At 44.3% G+C, this 21,966-nt stretch overlaps 2 protein-coding genes across 5 annotated transcripts in view; both read left to right on the plus strand.

The window, feature by feature from the left end:
• wdr62 (WD repeat domain 62) overlaps positions 1-7,924 on the plus strand; it is a 15,525-nt gene extending 7,601 nt beyond the window's left edge. For 2 of the 4 annotated variants that reach the window (XM_063906464.1, XM_063906466.1), the window contains exons 15-34: positions 1-14; positions 528-603; positions 890-1,001; positions 1,101-1,164; positions 1,297-1,410; positions 1,687-1,808; positions 2,064-2,116; positions 2,252-2,518; positions 2,668-2,738; positions 3,089-3,225; positions 4,167-4,280; positions 4,670-4,781; positions 4,857-4,935; positions 5,116-5,182; positions 5,414-5,518; positions 6,019-6,205; positions 6,356-6,549; positions 6,638-6,700; positions 7,268-7,353; positions 7,594-7,924. The exon at positions 1-14 is cut by the window's left edge and continues 108 nt beyond it. In XM_063906464.1, the coding sequence (XP_063762534.1) occupies positions 1-14; positions 528-603; positions 890-1,001; positions 1,101-1,164; positions 1,297-1,410; positions 1,687-1,808; positions 2,064-2,116; positions 2,252-2,518; positions 2,668-2,738; positions 3,089-3,225; positions 4,167-4,280; positions 4,670-4,781; positions 4,857-4,935; positions 5,116-5,182; positions 5,414-5,518; positions 6,019-6,205; positions 6,356-6,549; positions 6,638-6,700; positions 7,268-7,353; positions 7,594-7,770 (2,214 nt within the window). In that variant the 3' untranslated portion in view covers positions 7,771-7,924. Of the gene's footprint in view, positions 15-527; positions 604-889; positions 1,002-1,100; positions 1,165-1,296; positions 1,411-1,686; positions 1,809-2,063; positions 2,117-2,251; positions 2,519-2,667; positions 2,739-3,088; positions 3,226-4,166; positions 4,281-4,669; positions 4,782-4,856; positions 4,936-5,115; positions 5,256-5,413; positions 5,519-6,018; positions 6,206-6,355; positions 6,550-6,637; positions 6,701-7,267; positions 7,354-7,593 lie in introns of those variants that run through there. The other 2 variants (XM_063906465.1, XM_063906468.1) reach the window with 2 other exon arrangements.
• A 1,102-nt stretch (positions 7,925-9,026) lies between these two features.
• LOC134879951 (protein Atg16l2) lies at positions 9,027-20,133 on the plus strand. The gene is made up of 18 exons (XM_063906556.1): positions 9,027-9,283; positions 10,635-10,674; positions 10,918-10,990; positions 11,113-11,186; positions 11,399-11,650; positions 11,726-11,769; positions 12,141-12,225; positions 12,513-12,566; positions 13,260-13,362; positions 13,916-14,020; positions 14,179-14,250; positions 14,430-14,501; positions 14,944-15,061; positions 15,570-15,675; positions 17,258-17,410; positions 17,486-17,533; positions 18,251-18,352; positions 18,666-20,133. Exons 1-18 carry the CDS (start codon positions 9,157-9,159, stop codon positions 18,757-18,759), a joined length of 1,722 nt encoding a protein of 573 aa, XP_063762626.1. The 5' UTR covers positions 9,027-9,156; the 3' UTR covers positions 18,760-20,133.
• The last annotated feature ends 1,833 nt before the right edge of the window (positions 20,134-21,966 follow it).

Below are 21,966 nucleotides of genomic sequence, written 5' to 3' on the forward strand. Positions count from 1 at the left end.
GACCGAAACATCAGGTTAGAAACGAGAGCAACTACAAGCTCCATCACAGAGGAGGGTCTTCAGTCTATAGGAGTAGAACCAGGATCTGGTCCCAGGTCAGCTGCACCAGCCCTCACTATAAGCTCTATCACAGAGGAGGGTCTTCATCAGTCTGAAGCAGTAGAACCAGAAGCTGGTCCCAGGTTAGCTGAACCAGCCCTCACTATAAGCTCTATCACAGGGGAGGGTCTTCATCAGTCTGAAGCAGTAGAACCAGGATCTGGTCCCAGGTCAGCTGCACCAGCCCTCACTATAAGCTCTATCACAGAGGAGGGTCTTCATCAGTCTGAAGCAGTAGAACCAGGATCTGGTCCCAGGTCAGCTGAACCAGCCCTCACTATAAGCTCTGTCACAGACGAGGGTCTTCATCAGTCTATAGCAGCAGAACCAGGAGCTGGTCCCAGGTCAGCTGCACCAGCCCTCACTATAAGCTGGGTAATTATAATCAGGTGTTAAACTCTGAAGCTGATTTGAGTGTTTTTCTTTAGGGTGTACAATGTGGAGACGGGGAAGCTGAGGAAGTGTTTGAAAGGCTCGTCCAGCGATGAAGGAGCTCTGCTGAAGGTGAGCTCACCTGTTCAGCAGCTGGAACCAGTACATTTATAACATTTAAACACCTTTTTACGGCTGAACTTGTGTTTGAACTGGAAGAAAAGCAGGATTAAATGATCACGCTTCCTATCGCTAATACTTTTATCCAAAATGACTTCCAATAAGTGAGAAACTCCATAAAGACTGGTTCCAGTCCCACATCGGTCAGCCTGTCGTTGTGTCCCTGGGCAACACACTTCACCCCAAGTTGCTCCTGTGGGGATTTCTGTGATTAGCTGATACCTGCTGTTGTTTGTAGGTTCAGATGGATCCGTCCGGGTCCTTCTTCGCCACCAGCTGCTCCGATAAAAACATCTCCATCTTCGACTACGAGTCCGGAGAGTGTGTCGCCACCCTGTTCGGACACTCGGGTGAGTAAATCAGTCGCTGGACGAAGAGTCTCGCAGTGTGTCTGTGTCGGAGGTTTGTAGTGTCTCTCTTCTTCTCATGTTTAATTTTTATTTCCTCAGAGATCGTCACCTGTATGAGGTTCAGTCAGGACTGCAGACACCTCATCACCGTGTCCGGAGACAGGTAAGACAGGTAGACTTCACTCTAAGCTTGAGACATGTGAGACAGGTAGACTTCCCTTTAATCGTGAGACAGGTGAGACGGATAGAGTTGTGTTGACTATGTTTAATGTTTTGTGTGTGTGTGTGTGTGTAGTTGTGTGTTTGTCTGGAGGCTGGACTCTCAGATGACCAGCACCATGAAGAAGAGGCGAGGCCTAAAAATGGCCGCCGCTCCTGAAGCCTGCAGCCGCAAGCTGCCCTGCATCAGGTGAGAGTTGCAGTACTGCTGTTTGGCCACTAGCTTCACAGTCCAGGGTGGGCATGGATTCAAAGTGGGTGTTGTGCTAGGAGGCGGGGTTTAACACTGAGGTGTTGCTTATGACAGGAGGCGGGGTTTATCACTGGGGGGCGGGGTTTAACTCTGGGAGGCGGGGTTATCAGCCCAGTGTATGCTGAAGGCCAGCAGAAGATTCAGACTTTGCTAATTTGGCTTCACACCCCATTAAGCGAGTTCATAGAAATATAAAGTGTCTTGTCTTTTCAGGAGGGAGACCTTCATCACGGGACCCTCCTCTCAGCTGCCTCCCATGGAGGAGGAAGAAGGGGAGGAGGAGGAGGAGGACGAGGAAGACCTAAGGACTCCTGCAAGACTCGACTCTGCTCACGGTCCGTTTTAACTTCACTGTACTCAATTTTGGGAGTCGAGTCAGCTGTTTGAAGGTTTGACGATGCGCTGTGATTGGCTCGTGGGAATTAGTGATGGGTTCAGCTGGGGAGGGAACGCCCCCGATCACTGACTGGGAGCGGTGAGAGTAGTGAGATGGAAATATGTGAACAGCAGGATATGCAGACGGTCTTACTGGTTGAAGTGCGCTGAGCTTCATGTAATTATTCAATGTTTTTATTTCTTATTTTTTTCAGAAGCTCAACTGCTTCAGACCAACGGGAAACTCCCGCTGTGGTTCAGGAAACTGGTCAGCGTCTGCAAAATACTCTTTGTATTACTCATGAGTTTTCAGATAGATTTTAACTGTGTGCGTGTGTGTGTGTGTGTGTGTGTGTGTGTGTGTGTGTGTGTGTGTGTGTGTGTGTGTGTGTGTGTGTCACAGCATGGTCAGGGCAGTGCTTCCTCTGCCATCCAATCAGCAGCTGAGCCTCATCAGGTGCGGAGTCGGTGGGCGGAGCAACGAGACCCTCTGACCATCGTCTCTAACTTCTCCCCGAGTCCCACCCAGAGTCCTGGGGAGGAAGAGGAGGAACACAGGGAGGTGGAGGGAGAGGAAGAGGAGGGAGACTTCCACCCTCAGAGTCTGGAGAGTCTGCTGGTCGAGGAGGAGGAGGAAGAGGAGGAGGAGGAGGAGGAGGGAGAGGAGGAGGTGAGCTCGGTTTAAATGTAATAGAGAATGATCTGGAATTCTGAAAAGACATTAGAAATTTTCCATGTATTTTTCATGGTTTTCTAAAGTCAGAGTGACCTCGGCATGTGCTTGCTGTTAAAGGATACTATTCTCCCACAATGCAACAGGTGCTGCAGAATACAGGTGAGAAGAGGAGCAGCTACATCCTGGACCCCGACACCAACACCACCACCAACAGGTGAATCTTGTTTACTTTATAAAACAACTCAAACTAAAAAAAACCACCGTTTTAAACTTCAAATACACGTGAAATCAAAAACACATCTGAAACTTTAAGGAAACACCTGAGAGTTAAAAAACCTACACCTGAAGATAGAAAGAAAAATACCAGAAAATGTAAAACAGACGCCTGAACCTTTAAAAAAGAAACATGCATGCATCGAAAAACACCTGAAACACACACCTGCTAAAGGATGAAAATACCAGGAAAGAGAAACACAGTGGGAGTAAAAAGAGTGGGGGGAGGCACATTGGAATAGCTTGAGTGTAAGCCCTCGGCTAACGATGGGTTTTTCTGTGTTTTCTCAGAGAGTACGATGTGCAGGCTGTGACCGACCCTCAGCTGGAGGCTAAGGGGGCGGAGCCAGTGTGGAGCAGCCAGCTGAGTCCAGACTCCGCCCTCTCCGAAGGCTCGGCAGGAAGTCTGGAGCAGCAGCAGGACGCCGGTCAGAGAGCATCACTGCATCTGTCATACAGACCCGACTCATGTCAGAGTGTTAGGACTCATAATGCTGACTCATGTCAGGATTTTAGGACTCATAATGCTGACTCATGTCAGGATTTTAGGACTCATAACGCTGACTCATGTCAGAGTGTTAGGACTCATGTCAGAGTGTTAGGACTCACAATGCTGACTCATGTCAGGATTTTAGGACTCATAACGCTGACTCATGTCAGGGTGTTAGGACTCATAATGCTGACTCATGTCAGGATTTTAGGACTCATAATGCTGACTCATGTCAGGATTTTAGGACTCATAATGCTGACTCATGTCAGGATTTTAGGACTCATAACGCTGACTCATGTCAGGGTGTTAGGACTCATAATGCTGACTCATGTCAGGATTTTAGGACTCATAATGCTGACTCATGTCAGGGTGTTAGGACTCATAATGCTGACTCATGTCAGGGTTTTAGGACTCATCATGCTGACTCGTGTCAGGATTTTAGGACTCATCATGCTGACTCATGTCAGGGTTTTTGGACTCATAATGCTGACTCATGTCAGGGTGTTAGGACTCATAATGCTGACTCATGTCAGGATTTTAGGACTCACAATGCTGACTCATGTCAGGGTGTTAGGACTCATAATGCTGACTCATGTCAGAGTGTTAGGACTCATGTCAGGGTGTTAGGACTCACAATGCTGACTCATGTCAGAGTGTTAGGACTCATAACGCTGACTGATGTCAGGGTGTTAGGACTCCTAATGCTGACTCATGTCAGGGTGTTAGGACTCATAACGCTGACTGATGTCAGGGTGTTAGGACTCATAACGCTGACTGATGTCAGGGTGTTAGGACTCCTAATGCTGACTCATGTCAGGGTGTTAGGACTCATCATGCTGACTCATGAACTTCATTACATTTTTTTTGTCCTCCCCTCAGACACGGACTCTCTCAGTCAGGGCAGCTCGGTGGGCAGTCTGGTTCTGGAGGAGGACGAGGACAGGAACTCGTTGAAGAACCACTTTGACACTCTGGCCTCCGGTCTGAGCGACGGTACCGAACGTTCTCCTTTAGTAGTGCTGCAGATCATTGAATAAACCAGGGAAGTCCTTCAAGTCCTAAACGATGGCACATAAACTCCTTTTGAGGAAAAATCCACCAATGATGGCTTGGAAATGACACTTTTAGCCATAAAGTCACCTCCACTTTCCCCGTATGAAAGATCTTTGTGACAAATCATACATTCCTGACCCCGTAGAAACCAAATTCAGACGGAAATCATCACTCAGAAGCTTCTTTTTACCATATCAGATCCATACGATCAAAATAAACCTGCCAATCTGGAAAACTGGGTAGCCAAGTCTGCATGGGAGTGCAGGTGGTGGTGACATCATGGTGCTCAGCCTCCTCGCACGTTCTCTGACGGGTTATTGTCCTTTCAGAGAAGTTCGACACCGACCTGAGGGCTCTGCAGCCTTTGGAGGAGAAGCACTACCTGAACCCTCGCCTCAGCATCTCCACCCGCTTCCTGTCCCGCTTCCAGGACAGGATCAGGTCAGATTACCCACAATCCTCGCTGAGGGGGGAGGCTGTGGTGGTCACACTAACATCTGCTCCTGTTGTTTTCAGGTTCTGTCCGAGCAAAGCGCCACCTTCCGCCGCCATCCCCTTCAGAATCTCAGAGGAGAGCAACGTCAGCAACTCATCGGTACAAACAACAAACGCACTTAAACAAAAAACACGCATCTTAAACTCAAAACCTGACCTGAATCCACAAGAAAAACAGCTGAAACCGCAACAAATACACTCATAAACACTGTTAATCAACCTGCAACACAAAGGCAGCATCAGCAGCACCTTCAAGTCTGATGAGTTTGTCTGTTTCCAGGTGAACTCGGAGACGAGCAGCGAGGTCACCTGCTCCGAATCCACCCAGAAAGACACCAGCAGCGGCGGTGAGTCGCCAGTTTCATACCGGTGATGACTTTTTATTTTGAGCTACAAACGGGAAGTGGGCGTGGAACCCAGGTAACCAGGACGCTTACCTGAGGGACTCAACGTGTCATTTACTCACACGTTTATTTATATCGCAGCTTTGGAACACATCCAACCACTCTGACGTGCTCCACAAGCCGACGATACGTACACGCCAGACTAAGTGTGTGTGTGTGTGTGTGTGTGTGTAGTGCTGCGCCATAGAGCTTCCTGCATGATTTCCCATCAGCCCCTTCGCCGCCTCAAACGCAGACGACACACTGTGGTCGTCGTCCAGTGCAGAGACATTCTGCAAGGTGTGTGTGTGTGTGTGTGTGTGTGTGTGTGTGTGTGTGTGTGTGTGTGTGTGTGTGTGTGTGTGTGTGTGTGTGTGTGTGTGTGTGTGTGTGTGTGTGTGTGTGTGTGTGTGTGTGTGTGTGTGTGTGTGTGTGTGTGTGTGTGTGTGTGTGTGTGTGGACACTCGGGTGTTGTGTCTCGGTCGTCTCGGGATCTCTTTCTGCCGTAAATCTCACGGAGGTCAAACTTTCTTCTGTCACTGGTTTTTTAGTGTCCAGGTGCGCGTTCAGACACAGGTGTGGTTTTCACGGTGAAGGTGTGTGTGCTGATGACATTCTTTAACGTAATCACCTTTTGATCTGATGTCTGATTGCTTTCGTAATTCACGTAAAGTTTTTGCATATTTTTCAGCCATTTTTTACGAGACTTTTTCACATATTTTTCCTAAACACCGATACTAATCCGGGGTCTCTTTCTCACCTCTACCTGAGATTAAAATCGTCCGTTTCTGATTTTTCAGACGTCACCGCCAGGACTCACAACACCAGCCTGGGCTCCGCTACCCAGCAGGGGGTGTCTCGGCTCGGGTACCTAGGAACCACGGCCAGCTCCAGGGCCAAAAACAGCCAAGACCACGCCACTGATGAGAAGGAGAACCTGGACCTCCAGAGCACCACCCCGGACCCCCACCAAGACCAGACCTGCAGGTAACCCCGATAAGTGCCTTCTTCTTCGCCTCATTTTTAATCATGTTTCCCTGGAGAGAATGAACTCGTCAACAAAACGCTCCTCTTGTTGTGTTTCATTTGTGGAGAATAAATAATCTCTTGTTTGGATTATCGTTCCCTGTCCGTCAGTGTGTCGCCACTCAAGTCCTCACCTCCGGCCACCAGCCCGCAGGTGTTGGCCACGCCCCCCGCTGTGATGTCACTGGGCGGAGTCAGGACGTGGAGCCTTGGCAGCGAGGAGGAGACCCTGACCAATCAAAACCAAACCATCATCATAAGCCCCGCCCCCACACGTGACATCGAGCAGGAGGCGGGAGATCCAGGTGAGGTGTTCAGGGACGTCGAGAAATTACGTTTCTCGTTATTTTGTGAGATTTTCTTGAATCATTTTAAATTCCTTTTTTGTTCCAGGACTATCAGACCCCCCCACCTCCTTCTCCTCTCCTCTGTCGGTCACACCACACCCCCCTCCAGGTATTTATTGTTATTTAACAATAACTATATCTCTAATGCAACCAATGGACAATAATCACTAACCCTCCTCTGTGTTCAGAGACCCCCCCCCCCTTTCTGTCCTGATCCATCTCTATAAAAACCTGTCTGAAAATCAGCTGCTCAGATTTTGGTCACTTTGTGACTGTCAATGTCTTTGGAGTTGTGCAACCATTAGCCAATAACCAACCAAGATTTTAAACCAATCAGCTCTCAGAGGGGCGTGGCCAGCATCAGCTCATTAGCATTTAAAGCTACAGACTCAGCATCAGCACTTTAGGAGGGATGCTGCAATGATCTGTTTCGGTGTTTCAGCCAATCAGAGACAGGCTCTGTGTATATCTGACACCTGGAGTATAGTGACGAAGAGGAGGATGATAGGGGACCTTTTAAAGGCTGAATTGAAAAAGATGAAACAAAAACAGGTATTTTATTGAGAGATTTGTGAGGGAAATATAAACGTTTCAAAGAATTTAATCCGAATACATACATTAATATTATGGTCTGGATTAGGATATAAATATTGATTATTGATCTGTTTGTCTCTAGTTGCTATGGTCAGTCTGCTTCAGTGTCAGAGCGTTGCCATGGAGCTGCGAGAGGCGACGAGGCGAGCGGTGCTGCTCCACCAGCAGGTATAGAAACGTACTGAATGCAGGTACAGGTGTTTCCTGACCTGAAACAGGCTGTAGGGTTACCATGACATCCAAGAATATGAAATGCATCTCGGGGGGGATTTCACCAAACCTGAACATTTGAGTTCTGACTTTAATCTCAGAAAAACATTTGTTGTTTATATAAATAATAACAACAACAACAATATGATGATGATGATGATGATGATGATGATGATGATAATATAATTCACTCCTCAGCTGTCCGTCGGTGCAAATCCTCCTGAGCTCGTCTCCGTCCTGCAGGGAGCGTTTGATTTCGTTCTCTCTGAGCTGAAGGAGGTGCGGGGAGGGGCCGGGGTGGACGAGGTGTCTCTGCTGGAGAAATACTCCGAGCTGCTAGTCCAGATGACCCGGGACAAACTGAACCGCGTCTGAAACGAGACGAAACGGACTGAGGCAAATCAAACCGGGACGTACCCAGACATCAGTATTAAGCCTGACGCACCTTACCTTTATGTTTTTGTAGCAGAAATGTGTTTTTAAATCCCTTTTTGTAAATAAAGTTTTATATGTTTCTTAGTAAAAAATGTCCAAAGTGTCTCGTTTAATTTCCGACGTTAAAATGTTGTAATGAGAGAGATATTCACAGAAGGATAACATAAAAAAACTGTAAATGAAATGATTAGTATTTATTCTCATCGAGGCACAACATTTATTTTGTGCAACATGTAGGGGGGGGGGGGCTCGTGCTCGCTTGAGCTTCCTAATGAAGTAGAGGCGCTGCTGGGCCTTCTTTGCCACTGCAGTGTTGTTGTTCCAGGTGAGGTCGTCTGTGATGGTCACACCCAGGAATTTGGTGCTGCTCACCTGCTCCACAGCAGCACCATTGATGGTCAGAGGGAGGGGGGGTTGGGAGTGGGTTCTCCTGGAGTCAACAACTATCTCCTTTGTTTTCCCCACATCGAGGAAGAGGTTGTTATTTTGGCACCAACGGGCCAGCTGGTTCACTTCCTTCCTGTAGTTCGTCTCATCGTTTTGGCTGATGAGACCCACCACGTACCAAATATTAAATCAGAATCTAGCAGGAGTCCTCGTGACACATCAATTCAACAGGAAGTGAAGATGATTCAACGAAAAGAAAATCCCAGTTTGGGATAAAGAAAGTATTTCTGATTCTGATGATGAGTATCTGAAGAAGAGAAACACCGAGGTGCAGATTGTACCAAGAGGTTTTCAGATTGATTGTTTCTTAGCTAAGTTTATATGTCCTTCAACTTTTATCATTGATCTTGTTTTATTTATTCATATTTTACATTTTGTTATACTATTTATTTTATAGTTTTGTTAGCGACTTCCCTTTTTAAATGCTCTTTATTATTAGTATTTATGTTGTATTATTATAGTAATTATTAGTATTAGTATTAGTATTATTTATGTTGTATTATTATAGTAATTATTAGTATTATTATTATGTTTTGATATTAATATTATTCTCAATTGGAAAAAGTCATATTTAAAACTACATTTTAAAAGCTGGCTGAAAGGGGGCGTGTCCTCAGGGTGTGTTTGTTTTGATCTTCCTCAAGTCACAGCAGGAAGAGAGGCGGCGGGCGGGCGCTGATTGGCTGAGAGACCCGGCAGCTGTCAGTAGGAGCCACCAACCCCGCCCCCCTCCCCTCAGTGACAGTGACGAATCTTTAAGGAAAAAAAAGTTGAAACAACACCAGAGAATCAGACATGGCGGGGACACCGGCCGCTCTGTGACTTCAGCCCGGGCTCCGAGCGTCTGTCGGCGGGGAGACGGAGTCAGGCAGCCCGGTGATGGCCGCTGGAGCTCTGAGAGGCGGCGGCCGGGCGGCGGAGACCCGATGGAGGAGACACATCGTCGGCCAGCTGAAGCTGCGAGACCTGAGGCAGCACGACAAGTTCCAGGATCTGATCCGCTTCTGTACGTAACTCTTATCCGTCTTAAAGCTCCTAAAGACGGTCAGATAGCACACAGTTTGTCCGGAAAAGATCTGCAGGCTTTAACCAAACTCTGTGCAAAACATCTGCTGACTGAACAGTCTGTTTACCTCTGGTCTCACTGCTCCAACATTAAACTGAGGTTTATTTGAATGGGGTTTGGTTTAGAGAAACATTTCCTGTTACACAGCTCGATAAATAACTCCTAAGAAACTCCTGTACACTAGAATTATATTCAGAAGAGTTAAACCAGACTCTATTTAAGTATCTGGTTATTTGAGAGTTGGCTAACCACAATGCTTGAAATCAGAATCTGGTTTCAGTCAGGATATTTTAATTTAACCAAACTCCATTTAAATATCTGTCATTTTAACAGTTTTCTTACCTGCGACTAAAAACTAGTACTGTAAAATACTTTTCTTTGACGGGTTTTGGTTCAGAGACTTCCTGTTTCATACCTGGTAAAACACTTATCGAAAACCTGGTTTCACTCAGGGCTCTCAGGCAGATTTGACTTCAACCAGACTCCAAGTTCGATTTGAAAGCACCAACCAAAAACTGTGATTTTAATCAAAGTCATTTTCTCTAAATTTGTGATTTTTGGTGAATTTTAGACCAAATGTTATTTTTCTCTCTTTGAATATTACTGAGTTACCACTAAAATAAAAAAAGTTAGAACTCTGACTATTTTCTGAAATCCTAGGAAATGTGTCTCTTAAGGTCAGACTCTTTTCTCAAAATTTCAGAATTTCCACTTTTTTTCCTCAGATTTTAGATTTGTCACAGATGCTGAGATTTGGAGAAAAAACATTCAGAATTCTGAGATTAAAATTAGGATTTTGCCTTTTTTCAAACAGGCTTTTGTCTGCAAACCTCAGAACTTGGATTATTATTTTATACAAACCTCAGAAGTTGGATTATTATTTTATACAAACCTCAGAACTTGGATTATTATTTTATACAAACCTCAGAACTTGGATTATTATTTTATACAAACCTCAGAACTTGGATTATTATTTTATACACACCTCAGAAGTTGGATTATTATTTTATACAAACCTCAGAAGTTTTTACTTTTTTTTATCTTTTCTCGAAATTCTGGGATTTAAATTGTTTTATTATTATTATTTGTTTTACTTTAAATGTCAAAATATTTGATTTTTTTCCTGAAAAAATTCCAAATTTGGACTTTATTACGAAATCTCAGAATTTTGACTTTCTCTCTCAATTTGTGTTTTCATGATTCTTCGCTCAGCTGTAGCCGATGCTCAGCTTTTGTTCCTCAGGTGTTCCTCTACCGGTGATGTTACCTGATGATCTGTTCTCTGTTTCAGACACTCGGCTGCTGGAGAAAACCAGTCTGACCAACGCCAGGTAACTCACCTGAGACTGTTATGAGGGCCTTAAATCAGGAGGCAATCCGAACATTAGAAATAGAAATCAATAAATGAAAGCATTTAGTGGAAATACATGAAAACATATAGAAATACAAATATTTAAATCAAAACAAAAACATTGAAATATAATAAAACATGTTTTAGAATTTGAATTGATCTGTTATTTAATCAGCATACATTTGTATTGTTGCTAAAGGGTGTGTTTGTTTTGTGCACCAAGATGTCCGTCCTCCGACAGCAGCCTCTCCACTCTGCTTCACCAGAACAACCAGCTGAAGAAAACTACAGGAGAGGTCTCTCTCACACACACACACACACACACACACACACACACACACACACACACACACACACACACACACACTCTATTGTTGAAATTCATTCAACTGTATTTGTTTATTTATTTCTTGTACAGCTGGCTTACCAGGTGGTGCAGCTTCAGCAGCAGATTCAAATCAAAGACAGTGTTCTGGAGGAGCAGCATGCCAGGTCTCACACACACACACACACACACACACACACACACACACACACACACACACACACACACACACACAATCCCAACTAGTTTTTTATTATTAATAAATGTTGTTGTATTGCCAAAAGATAATACAAATATTAAGTTTGAAATGAATATAATTAATTTTATAATATTTTATTCCTTTTTTTATTTCAACCCTTTAATATTTTAAAAATCTAAGGCGGCAGCAGGAGGAGTGTCGACTGCAGGGTGTGTTTGATTCACGGCTGGTGCTGCAGGGTCGGGTGGAGATGGTCCGGGCGGAGATGGGTGCGTTGAAGTCGGATTACGACGTGCTGCTGGAGCGTCAGCGTGGGGCGGAGACTAAACTACGGCAGGAGGAGCTGCGGGGGAGAGACCTGCTGCAGGACGTGATACACCTGAAGCAGCGGGAGGCCGCAAACATGAACACCCGTAATGAGCGCCGCTGCAGGTACCTGAACGTACCACACACACACCTCGCTGTGAGAGAGGCAGGTACCTGAACGCCTCGCACTGTTTGTTTCAGAGCTCGAGAGGCGGCGAGGTCGAAGGTCGCCTGTGGAGACGAGGTGAGAGAACATTGAAACTAAAAAATATCTAAATATTTAGAAAATTCAGAATATTAAAAAAAAAAGAAAATCTGAAAACTTCAAATAAATAATATCAAAGGTTTTATTTGTCATAACAGTTTTGACTAACCGCTCAAAGCACTTCATGGTGATGGAGGTGAGTGCAACTGGGCGGTAGTCATTGAGGCAGCTGGGTTTTGTCTTTTTGGGGACAGGGACAATGATGGACTCTTGACAACATATAGAATAATAAAAAGAAAATAAGGAACAAAATGAAGGAGTGATGGAATATCAAGACACATGTTGTGTGTAATAATCATCACGTAACTCTGGTGAGAAATTCCTGACGATCTGACGGTGATTTCAGTTGTTGCAGCGCTCCGACCTCCAGATCCTCGTCTCCGAAACTCCAGCCAGAGTCTGACCCCCAACCCCCCCGACCACCCCGGCTCTTCAGGTAACCCCTCCAGACTCTTTTTATTAATGTAAAGTGCAGCAACTTTTAACATTTCAAAATATCACTTATTACTTAATTATTCAATATTTTCATTTTTGTGTTTTAAAAAACTCAGATTTCTTTGAAATGTAGAGATTTTCTGTTTATTCACAATTGTTTCCAACACTTTTTTTAATGAAATATTCCAAACCTTCCACCTTTTCAAAATATAGTGACAAAAACAAAATACAGACTCCATTTGTTTCTACATTTCTTAAATTTCATTAACAAGTGTTTCTCTGTCTCAGGTCAGCGTCCGCAATGTCTCCGAGGATCCTCACCTCCATCAGAGAGCTGTTCGAGTGAGGCATCTCAATTATTACTCTGTGTTCCAATATTTCAGTTTTAATCTTGATGTGAATTCATTAACATTCATCCAAATTCTGAATATTCTGAAAAAGCTACAAAATGTTTTAAATATATTTTCGAGAAAAAAAACTTCAAATATAAAATTGAATATTTGTAATATATATTTACTAACCCTAAAACAATGATATATTAAAGTAATATTAACAATAATAATAAAACTAATATCGATAATAGTAAAAATAATAATCACACTAAATAAATGAAATGATATTATAGGTTTTTAAATATAATGATAAAAATGATGATTATTCATATAATAAATCAAATAATATTTTCAAAAAATTATAGAAATAAAGTCATAAGATAAATAGAATAGATAGAATCGGAGGATGAAACCCTCTTTATTTGTCACATACATGCACACAGCAGAGCACACACAGTGAAATTAGTCCTCTGCATTTAACCCATCCTAGTACTAGGAGCAGTGGGCAGCTATCGTGCAGCGCCCGGGGAAAAGAACAGTGTTCCGCTAACTATAATAATATTTAATGCTTAGTAGTATAAATCTCTCCGAAGGTAAATTGGAATATTTTAAGACTAACGGTTCACATTTTTAGAGAAAAATAAAAAGTGTAAAATTTCTCCTGTCTGTGCGAAATGACGTCATGTTACTGTGATGTCATCAGGAGGAGGCGGGGCCTCTCGGTGAGCAGTCTGCAGGAGGATCGTCTGTTTCCTGTTGGTGTCTGTCTGTCAGCACGACTTCCTGCCAGAGCTCTGCACGTGCTGGTAATAAGTGCAGACTGTATACAGAGTACAGAGTATACATATACTGTTATGCACAATAAAACACACACTGATTTGTAGAAGTAGAGCAGCGTGTTAATAAGACTGGACTGGAGAACAACCTAAACATAAACAGTCAATATGCAGTGAGTTACAAGAGTTAGTGTATTTAACCAACCTCTCACTAAACAATATACACATATGAAAGAAATTCACTTAAAAAGTGAAGCATAAAAGAAACAAGACAAAGAAATATAAATCTCTATGAGTTTCAAAGACCTGTTGAATTAAATGATTCACTTTTATTATTAATACTTCTTATTTTGGGATATGTTTGATACTACCTGCAGCCTGTCTCCCTCTGGTGGCCTCAAAGCACACTGCACCCTCTATCAGGTTACTGTTTAAAGGGGTCCTCATTTATTTGTTTCTTTCCTAAAATGTTGGTAATTTTACCTGAATAAACAAACTCAGCGTTAAAAAAGGTTCCCTTGAAAAAGTGTTTTTGTGCAAAAAGAAAATCCAATAAAATATTTTTCTCATTTAAATTTGGAAGGAAGCTCATGAGCAGGGCATTAACGCTGTGAGGTTCAACTCCAGCTCCCAGCTGCTCGCCACCGGAGGAACCGACCGAGCCGTCAAGCTGTGGGACGTCGGAGCGGGGTAACAATCTTAACGACGGCTTATTTTAATAACGAACAGTTTGTGGAATATTTACGCAAACTGAGAAACAGCGTCCGTGCGAGTTTGCGTTAGCGCTGCGTGTTTCAGTCTCTATTTATTTAATGCTTTTATTCTGACGGATGTTTGTCGTCCTCAGGCTCGCTGACCCTCAGAGGGAAGCTGGAAGGCAGCACGGAGGGCATCACCTGCATCGAGTTCGACCCCACGGTGAGTTCAACTTAAGGTACAAACTGTGTGTTCCGTTTACGAGGAGAAAACCCGCGGATTACCAAGGAAGAACTCACAGTCACTGAAATCTAACGTACAGATCTAACATTTAACGTACAATCTTAGCGTACAAAATGTGTTCTCGAGGAGCTGTTTGTTTACGATGTTGCTGTCCTCAGGGGCCGAGGGTCCTCGCCGCCTCCTACGATAAGTCGGCTTTGTTGTGGCGTCTAGACGACCCCATTCCCAAGGTAACCGCGAAATATCTTCCTGAAACAACCTGAGACGTCACTGAAATCACCTGTCTGTCTCACCTGTCTGTCTCACCTGTCTGTCTCACCTGTCTGCGTCACCTGTCCGTCTCACCTGTCTGTCTCACCTGTCTGTCTCAGCTGTCTGCCTCACCTGTCTGTCTCAGCTGTCTGCCTCACCTGTCTGTCTCAGCTGTCTGCCTCACCTGTCTGTCTCAGCTGTCTGCCTCACCTGTCTGTCTCAGCTTTCTGCCTCACCTGTCTGTCTCACCTGTCTGTCTCAGCTGTCTGTCTCACCTGTCTGTCTCACCTGTCGGTCTCAGTAACCAAATCTGAGTATCAAAATACTTTCCATTACTTTTGTGTCTCCCTTTCTGTCTGCCTCACCTGTCTGTGTCACCTCTCTTACCTGTCTCACCTGTCTCCGCTGTCTGTCTGTCAGGTGACTCTGACAGGTCACAGCAGGAGGGTGACAGCAGCTCGCTTCAGTTTGAATCTGCAGGTGGTGACGGGCAGCGCCGACAGAACCGTCCGACTGTGGGACCTTCAGAGAGCCTGCTGTGAGACACGCACACACGCACACACACACACACACACACACACACACACACACACACACACACACACACACACACACACACACACACACACACACGCACACACACACGCACACACACACACACACACACACACACACACACACACACGCAAATTATAAATATTCTGAGTCTGGAATATTTTGCAACAAAACCAAACATGAAATATGTGAATAAAAAAAAACTAGAATGATTCTAAAAATATTTGGGAATACTTTGAGAAAAATTACTCAAGTAACTCAAAGCCCCCCCCCCCCCCCCAAGAAGTCGTAAACAATTACATTTTTCTTTGATTCTTAAAAAGTCGAATATTTTGAGAAAAAATCTGATGTTTTTCACTGTTATTGTGTGTGTGTGTGTGTGTGTGTGTGTGTGTGTGTGTGTGTGTGTGTGTGTGTGTGTGTGTGTGTGTGTGTGTGTGTGTGTGTGTGTGTGTGTGTGTGTGTGTGTGTGTCTGTGTGTGTGTGTGCAGGTGTGCAGGTGGTTGAGGTAGCGTCGTACTGCAGCGATCTGATCTGCTCTGGGTATTGCATCATCAGCGGACACTATGACGGCAAGATCAGAGTCTGGGACACCAGGTGACACCATTCACCTTATGAAGCCCCGCCCCTTTTCCCCCTCCAGGTTCAACTCTTAGGTCTCAGCTCTTCCTGTTAGCTCTAGCAGCATCATCATCATCAGTGAGTTTTATCAGAGATGATCAGGGACTACAGGATGACAGAAAAAATCTGAATTGAGATTCATAAAGTGAGAGTTCTGCAACAAAAAAAAAGTCCTGAATTTTGAGAAAGAATTTAGAAATATTCTGAAAAAGTTTAGATTCATAAAAGTCAGAATTCTGATTAAAAAAGTAAACATTTTCAGAAAAAACCAGTATTTTCAGCAAAAGGTAAAAATGTTCTGATTTCAGAGTAAAGTCAGGATTCTAAAAAAAAGTCTGAAGTTTCAGGAAAATTAGGAATTTTGAGAAACTGAGAAAAAAGTCAAAATCTTAAGATCTGAAAAAAAGTCCGAATTTTGATTAAAAAAATGAAGAACTTTAAGAATTCTGTCTTTTTTCTCAAAATCTCAGAGTAAAATGATCATTATAAACAGAGAGTTTATCAGAGGTGATCCTCAGCTCCTCAGAGGTGATCCTCAGAGGTGATCCTCAGATCCTCAGCTCCTCAGAGGTGATCCTCAGATCCTCAGAGGTGATCCTCAGAGGTGATCCTCAGATCCTTAAAGGTGATCCTCAGATCCTCAGCTCCTCAGAGGTGATCCTCAGATCCTCAGCTCCTCAGAGGTGATCCTCAGATCCTCAGAGGTGATCCTCAGCTCCTCAGAGGTGATCCTCAGATCCTCAGCTCCTCAGAGGTGATCCTCAGATCCTCAGAGGTGATCCTCAGCTCCTCAGAGGTGATCCTCAGATCCTCAGCTCCTCAGAGGTGATCCTCAGCTCCTCAGAGGTGATCCTCAGATCCTCAGCTCCTCAGAGGTGACCCTCAGCTCCTCAGAGGTGATGGTTTCCAGCATGCTCTGGTAGTGACAGTAAATCTGACCTGAGGACATGTTGAATAACTCTGGAGTCTGGAGGTGGAGATGCTCTGAACGAAAACCTCCCTCCATGTTTCCTCCTCTCCTTCGTCCTCCGGGTGTCATCACGGTTTCCCTCCGTCTCCCTCTGTTACCTAGCAACAGCTCCGGACCCCCCCCCCCCACGTCCTCCTCTCCCTCTTCAGCTGATGATTGACAGCTCTGTCTTCTAATCACACGCCACTGTAAACTCTCCCTGAACCTCATTGGTCAGATTTTAAACTCATTTTAATCTTCTTTAGTTTTTCCTTTAATTTGTTAATGTTGTTATATATTTGTGTAAAATTTATACATTTGTATTAATTGTATCATATATATTCAGAGCAATTAAATGAAATACAAAATCAATCAATCAATCAATCAATCAATCAATCAATCAATCAATCAATCAAGAGACTTGGATGAAAAAACATACTCGTAAATAAGGTTGAAAAAGGAACAAATCCTAATAGTCAGAAAAACAAAGAGCTTAATTCATCAAAATGAATAAAACAGGAGGAAAAATCATCATAAAATAATGAACGATTATTAAAAGCACCACATTACTTAACTTTAAATAAATGAGCTTTCATCCTGGTGTTGCAGGGCGGTGCGATGCATTCAGGAGCTTCCCGCCCGTGGGAAAGTCACTTCTCTGGACATCAGCCCCGACCATCGGCAGCTGCTCAGCTGTTGCCGTGACGACTGCCTCCAGCTGGTCGACCTGAGGGGGTGGAGCTACGAGCGCGTCTGCTTCAGGTACTGGTGTTTGAATCCGTTACTTTGTGTGTTGGTGATGACAGTGTCCTCAGTGTTTGTGTTTTCCTGTTTCAGAGCCGACGGGTTTAAATGTGGCAGCGACAGCACAAAGGCTGTGATCAGGTGAGTTCACTGACCGCTCGGAATTAACACATTCCCACTGAGCTGTTGAATTAATATCCCCGTCTACATGCAGCCGTGCAAACTCACAAAAACATCTCCTGTTAAAACATCCGGACTCCTTCAAGTGTATCACCAAAAAGTGCATTTTACAAGGTGACACTTGAACACATCATGACGTCATTATAATTCATAACGACGATAGAATAAATTAAGATCATATGCTAATAAATATGCATTCTGATGACAAACAATGAGAGAGCTGCAGTTTCCATGACAACGGCTGGACCAGGATGCTCTGTCTGTACAGGAACATTGAAATTATAAATGTCTTTATGCACGCACACACACACACGCACACGCACACGCACACACACACACACACACACACACAGCTGGTAAACTCTGTTGGATGCAGGAGATGACGCATTTACATGTTCAAATCTCAGGACACAAACCTCCCTGCACGTTTCCTGGAAATAACCAAACGTGTTTCTTTTAAAAATGCAATCGTCACAATTCCCCTTTTTATTTTGTGAGAAGAGCTCTGTATGAAATCTATGTTGTTATGCCATAGATACAGTGCCAACAGGAGAACCACTCTGCAGCTTCAGAAACGATGCAGATAAAGAGATTCAAAAGCTAATGTATTATGCACTGGGGTGAAGTTTCATTGGAATGACAGACCCATCGTAATGAAAGGTCTCTTCCTGTCTTCAGTCCAGACGGCTGCTTCCTCGCCGCCGGATCAGCTGACGGTGCAGTTTACATCTGGAACGTCTCAACCGGAAACCTAGAGACTCGCCTCCCCGACAAACACAGGTAACGAGAAAGGGTTTTCTAAAATGTACATTTAGATCTCTATGAGGTTACATAGAAAGATTAGAGGCCCGAGGATACTTCCCGAGGAACGCCTTGGGTTATCTGAAACAAATGACTCGATATGTACGAGATGTTTTCATATTCTAATTTGTTTTACGGAGCATGTGAATGTTTAAAAGAAAACGGTCGGAGGCCCCAGGATGCTTCTCTGAGGAACAGATCATAAAAGATGTACAAAGTGTTTCTTTATTTAACCGTACGGAGTTCAGAAACTGTTGTACTGCCCCTTTAATAACTCCTCTTCTCTTTGAAGTTCGTCCATCAGCGCCGTGTCCTGGTCTCCGTCGGGCGAATACGTCGTCAGCGTGGACCTAAGTCGTCGGGCGGTCCTCTGGAGTGACCTCTGAAAAAGGTCACTCGCACCTTAACGAGGAAGAGGATCTGTGTTTTAATTAAGCTATGGATTGGAAAAGGGGTGTGGGACTTCCTGCTTTTTGTTGCCTTTTATGAAATAACTGCAGAGCATTAAAACAAACAGCAACATTAAAGAGAAGGTTTTTTAAAGGGTTACTACAAGGAGATTAACCACGGTCTGAAATACTGACGCTGCTAAATGACGTAGAGAGGCAAACAGGACCACCAAACCAGTGGCTTTGTACTATGTTTCTACCAGTAATCTGAATGACAGGGGCCCACAGCTCTTCCATCAGGGGAAACGTGCTGCGGCAGCTGGAACGATGCTAATGTTAAAACACAAATGTATTTATTCTATTCACACAAAGGAACACAGTAATCATCTTGTAATGAATGGATCACAGAGGAGGACGCAGCAGCTGGCGACCAAATGGTTTTACAGAGGAATTTAAAATGAGACGGAACTCAAATAAAGAAGCTAGCTGCGTGGGTTAGCTCCGGATGCTAACAGGAGCGGCCCGGTTCTTCTCACGTGTGATTTATTTGGGGAATAGTTTTTCCGTTTGGGTTTTGCTGATTAATATTCAGCTTCAGGGATTTTTAAAGGGAACTTGTTTTTGTTAAGTGGTTGTGTCAAACTGGAATAGACAAACGGAGGGCTAAAACAACACTGTTGTTCACGTGAATATTATGGGATGTAAGCAGGTTTCATTCATTCTTTTGTAAACCAATGTAACTGATGTATAAACTGTAATAACAGCTGGGATTCACCGCCCATTTTTCACTCCTGTTCGGATACTGTTAGCTCTTCCGGATTGGCGCGAGCAGCGTCTCCAAAGATACATTATATTTGGAAAGATTTAGATTTACAAAAAGCACAAAGGTTCAGTTTTGTGGCGGTGGTGGCAAAGTGGTTAGGGGCTTGATCTGGAAGGTCATCAGTTCAAGTCCCCGAAAGACCAAGTGTACCGGGGTGTCCCCGAGCAAGGCACCGTTCCCTACACTTCTCCCGGGCGCCGTACATATGGCAGCCCACTGCTCCCAACACTGGGATGTAACATGTCCCCTCTGTGGGACCAGTAAGGGTTCTTCTTTTTATGAAAGCCAGAAAGAACTGAGAGATAACATTTGTTCTCTAGAGAGAAATGTGATGTCCGTTAGCTCTGTGTAACGTTGGATAGCTCGCTCGCGATCGCCCTGTTTGACCCCGGATTTACGTTTGATCACATATACATATAAAAAGTAAAGGATGGATTTTTTCTCTGAACTCATGAAATATTAGTACTGAAGAATGTCTTTCATATATTACTAATGTTTTCATTCTGTACCTGATGAATCATTTCTAATAAAATGCTTTCTCACTTTCAGCCCGTCTCGTATTCTTAGCCGTTCTCCTTCGTTAATTCATTTTGATCTCTCCATCTCCCGCCGTGACGCGGTGATGGAGCTCCGGGCGTTTTCACACATTAACGAGTTTATTCACGAGGTCGTTATCGAGCAAACAGCTGCTGCTCCGAGCTACGGAAGAAATATTCCGAAACTAAAATAACTACAAACAAATAAGGTACACGATTTACCTGAACTGTAGAATACAGGTAAACAGGAGCCGGACATAGAGCGTGTGAGTACCTCAAAGATAACCCCGGTCTTTAAGTCGTTTCATTATTGCTTTATTTTGGAACTAGCACTTTACAACCACATCCAGGGAAGTTCAAGGTTTCAAGGTTTCAAGGTTTTATTTGTCATATGCACAGCAGATACAGCGTATATGTTGGCAATGAAAATCTTATGTCGCGTGCTCCTCCAACAACTCAACATACATGGTGCAGATAAGATAATAAAATAGTGCAAAAAGAGAGAAGAATATTTACAATATCAACAATACAGATTTGAGGATGTGAAATATATACATATGTGGAATACATTGAGAGTATTTAAACACTTTACTCTGTTGAATGAGGAGGTATGGACAGATGCATATATTATGTATAGCAGATGTATATGGCAGATATGTATAATATATAGATATGTGTACTATAAACAGATATGTATGGCAGATGTGTATAATATATATGTATGTGTGTACTATAAACAGATCTGAGTAGACATTCACACAGCTCAGGAGTTCAGTAGTCTTATAGCCTGTGGTATAAAACTGTCTCTGAGTCTGGTGGTCTTGGTCCGGATGCTGCGGTACCGTCTGCCAGACGGCAGCAGACAGAACAGATTGTTGCTGGGGTGATGGGGGTCCTTTAATATCCTACCGGCCTTCTTCCTACACCGCTGGGTGTAGAGGTCCTCCATGGATGGCAGCTCCGTCCTGGTGATGTGCTGAGCAGTTTTCACCACCCTCTGTAGAGTCTTACGGTTGAGGGCGGTGCAACTGCCATACCAGGCGGTGATGCAGCCAGTCAGGATACTCTCGATGGTGCACCTGTAGAAGTTGCAGAGTATCCTGGAGTCCATGTTGAACTTCCGCAGCCTGCGGAGGAAGAAGAGCCGCTGTCGAGCCGTCTTGGATATGACCCTGGTGTGATGTGTCCATGTCAGGTCCTCACTGATGTTTACCCCGAGGAACCTGAAGCTGCTGACTCTCTCCACAGGAGTCCCGTCGATGGTGATGGGTGTGTGTGCTTCTCTCTGCCTCTTCCTGTAGTCCACAATCAGCTCCTTTGTTTTGCTGACGTTGAGATGGAGGTTGTTGTCCTGGCACCAAGATGTCAGGGCTCTGACCTCCTCTCTGTACGCCGTCTCGTCGCCGTCTGTGATCAGGCCGATGACGGTCGTGTCGTCAGCAAACTTGATGATGGTGTTGGAGCTGTGTGTGGCCACGCAGTCGTGCGTGAACAGGGAGTAGAGGAGAGGGCTGAGCACACAACCCTGAGGGGCTCCGGTGTTGAGGGTCAAGGTGGAGGATGTGATGTTCCCCATCCGCACTGCCTGGGATCTGCCCGTCAGGAAGCTCATGATCCAGTCACAGAGGGCGCTGTTGAGCCCAAGGTCCCTGAGCTTAATGATGAGCTTGGAGGGCACAATGGTGTTGAATGCTGAACTGTAGTCAATGAACAGCATTCTCACATAAGTGTTCCTCTGGTCCAGGTGGGAGAGGGCAGTGTGGAGGGTGAGGGAGATGGCATCATCCGTGGACCTGTTTGCTCTGTAGGCAAACTGCAGGGGGTCCAGTTAAATAACTCTCTTGT

Source organism: Eleginops maclovinus, chromosome 18, assembly GCF_036324505.1.
Source record: "Eleginops maclovinus isolate JMC-PN-2008 ecotype Puerto Natales chromosome 18, JC_Emac_rtc_rv5, whole genome shotgun sequence".
NCBI lineage: Eukaryota > Metazoa > Chordata > Actinopteri > Perciformes > Eleginopidae > Eleginops > Eleginops maclovinus.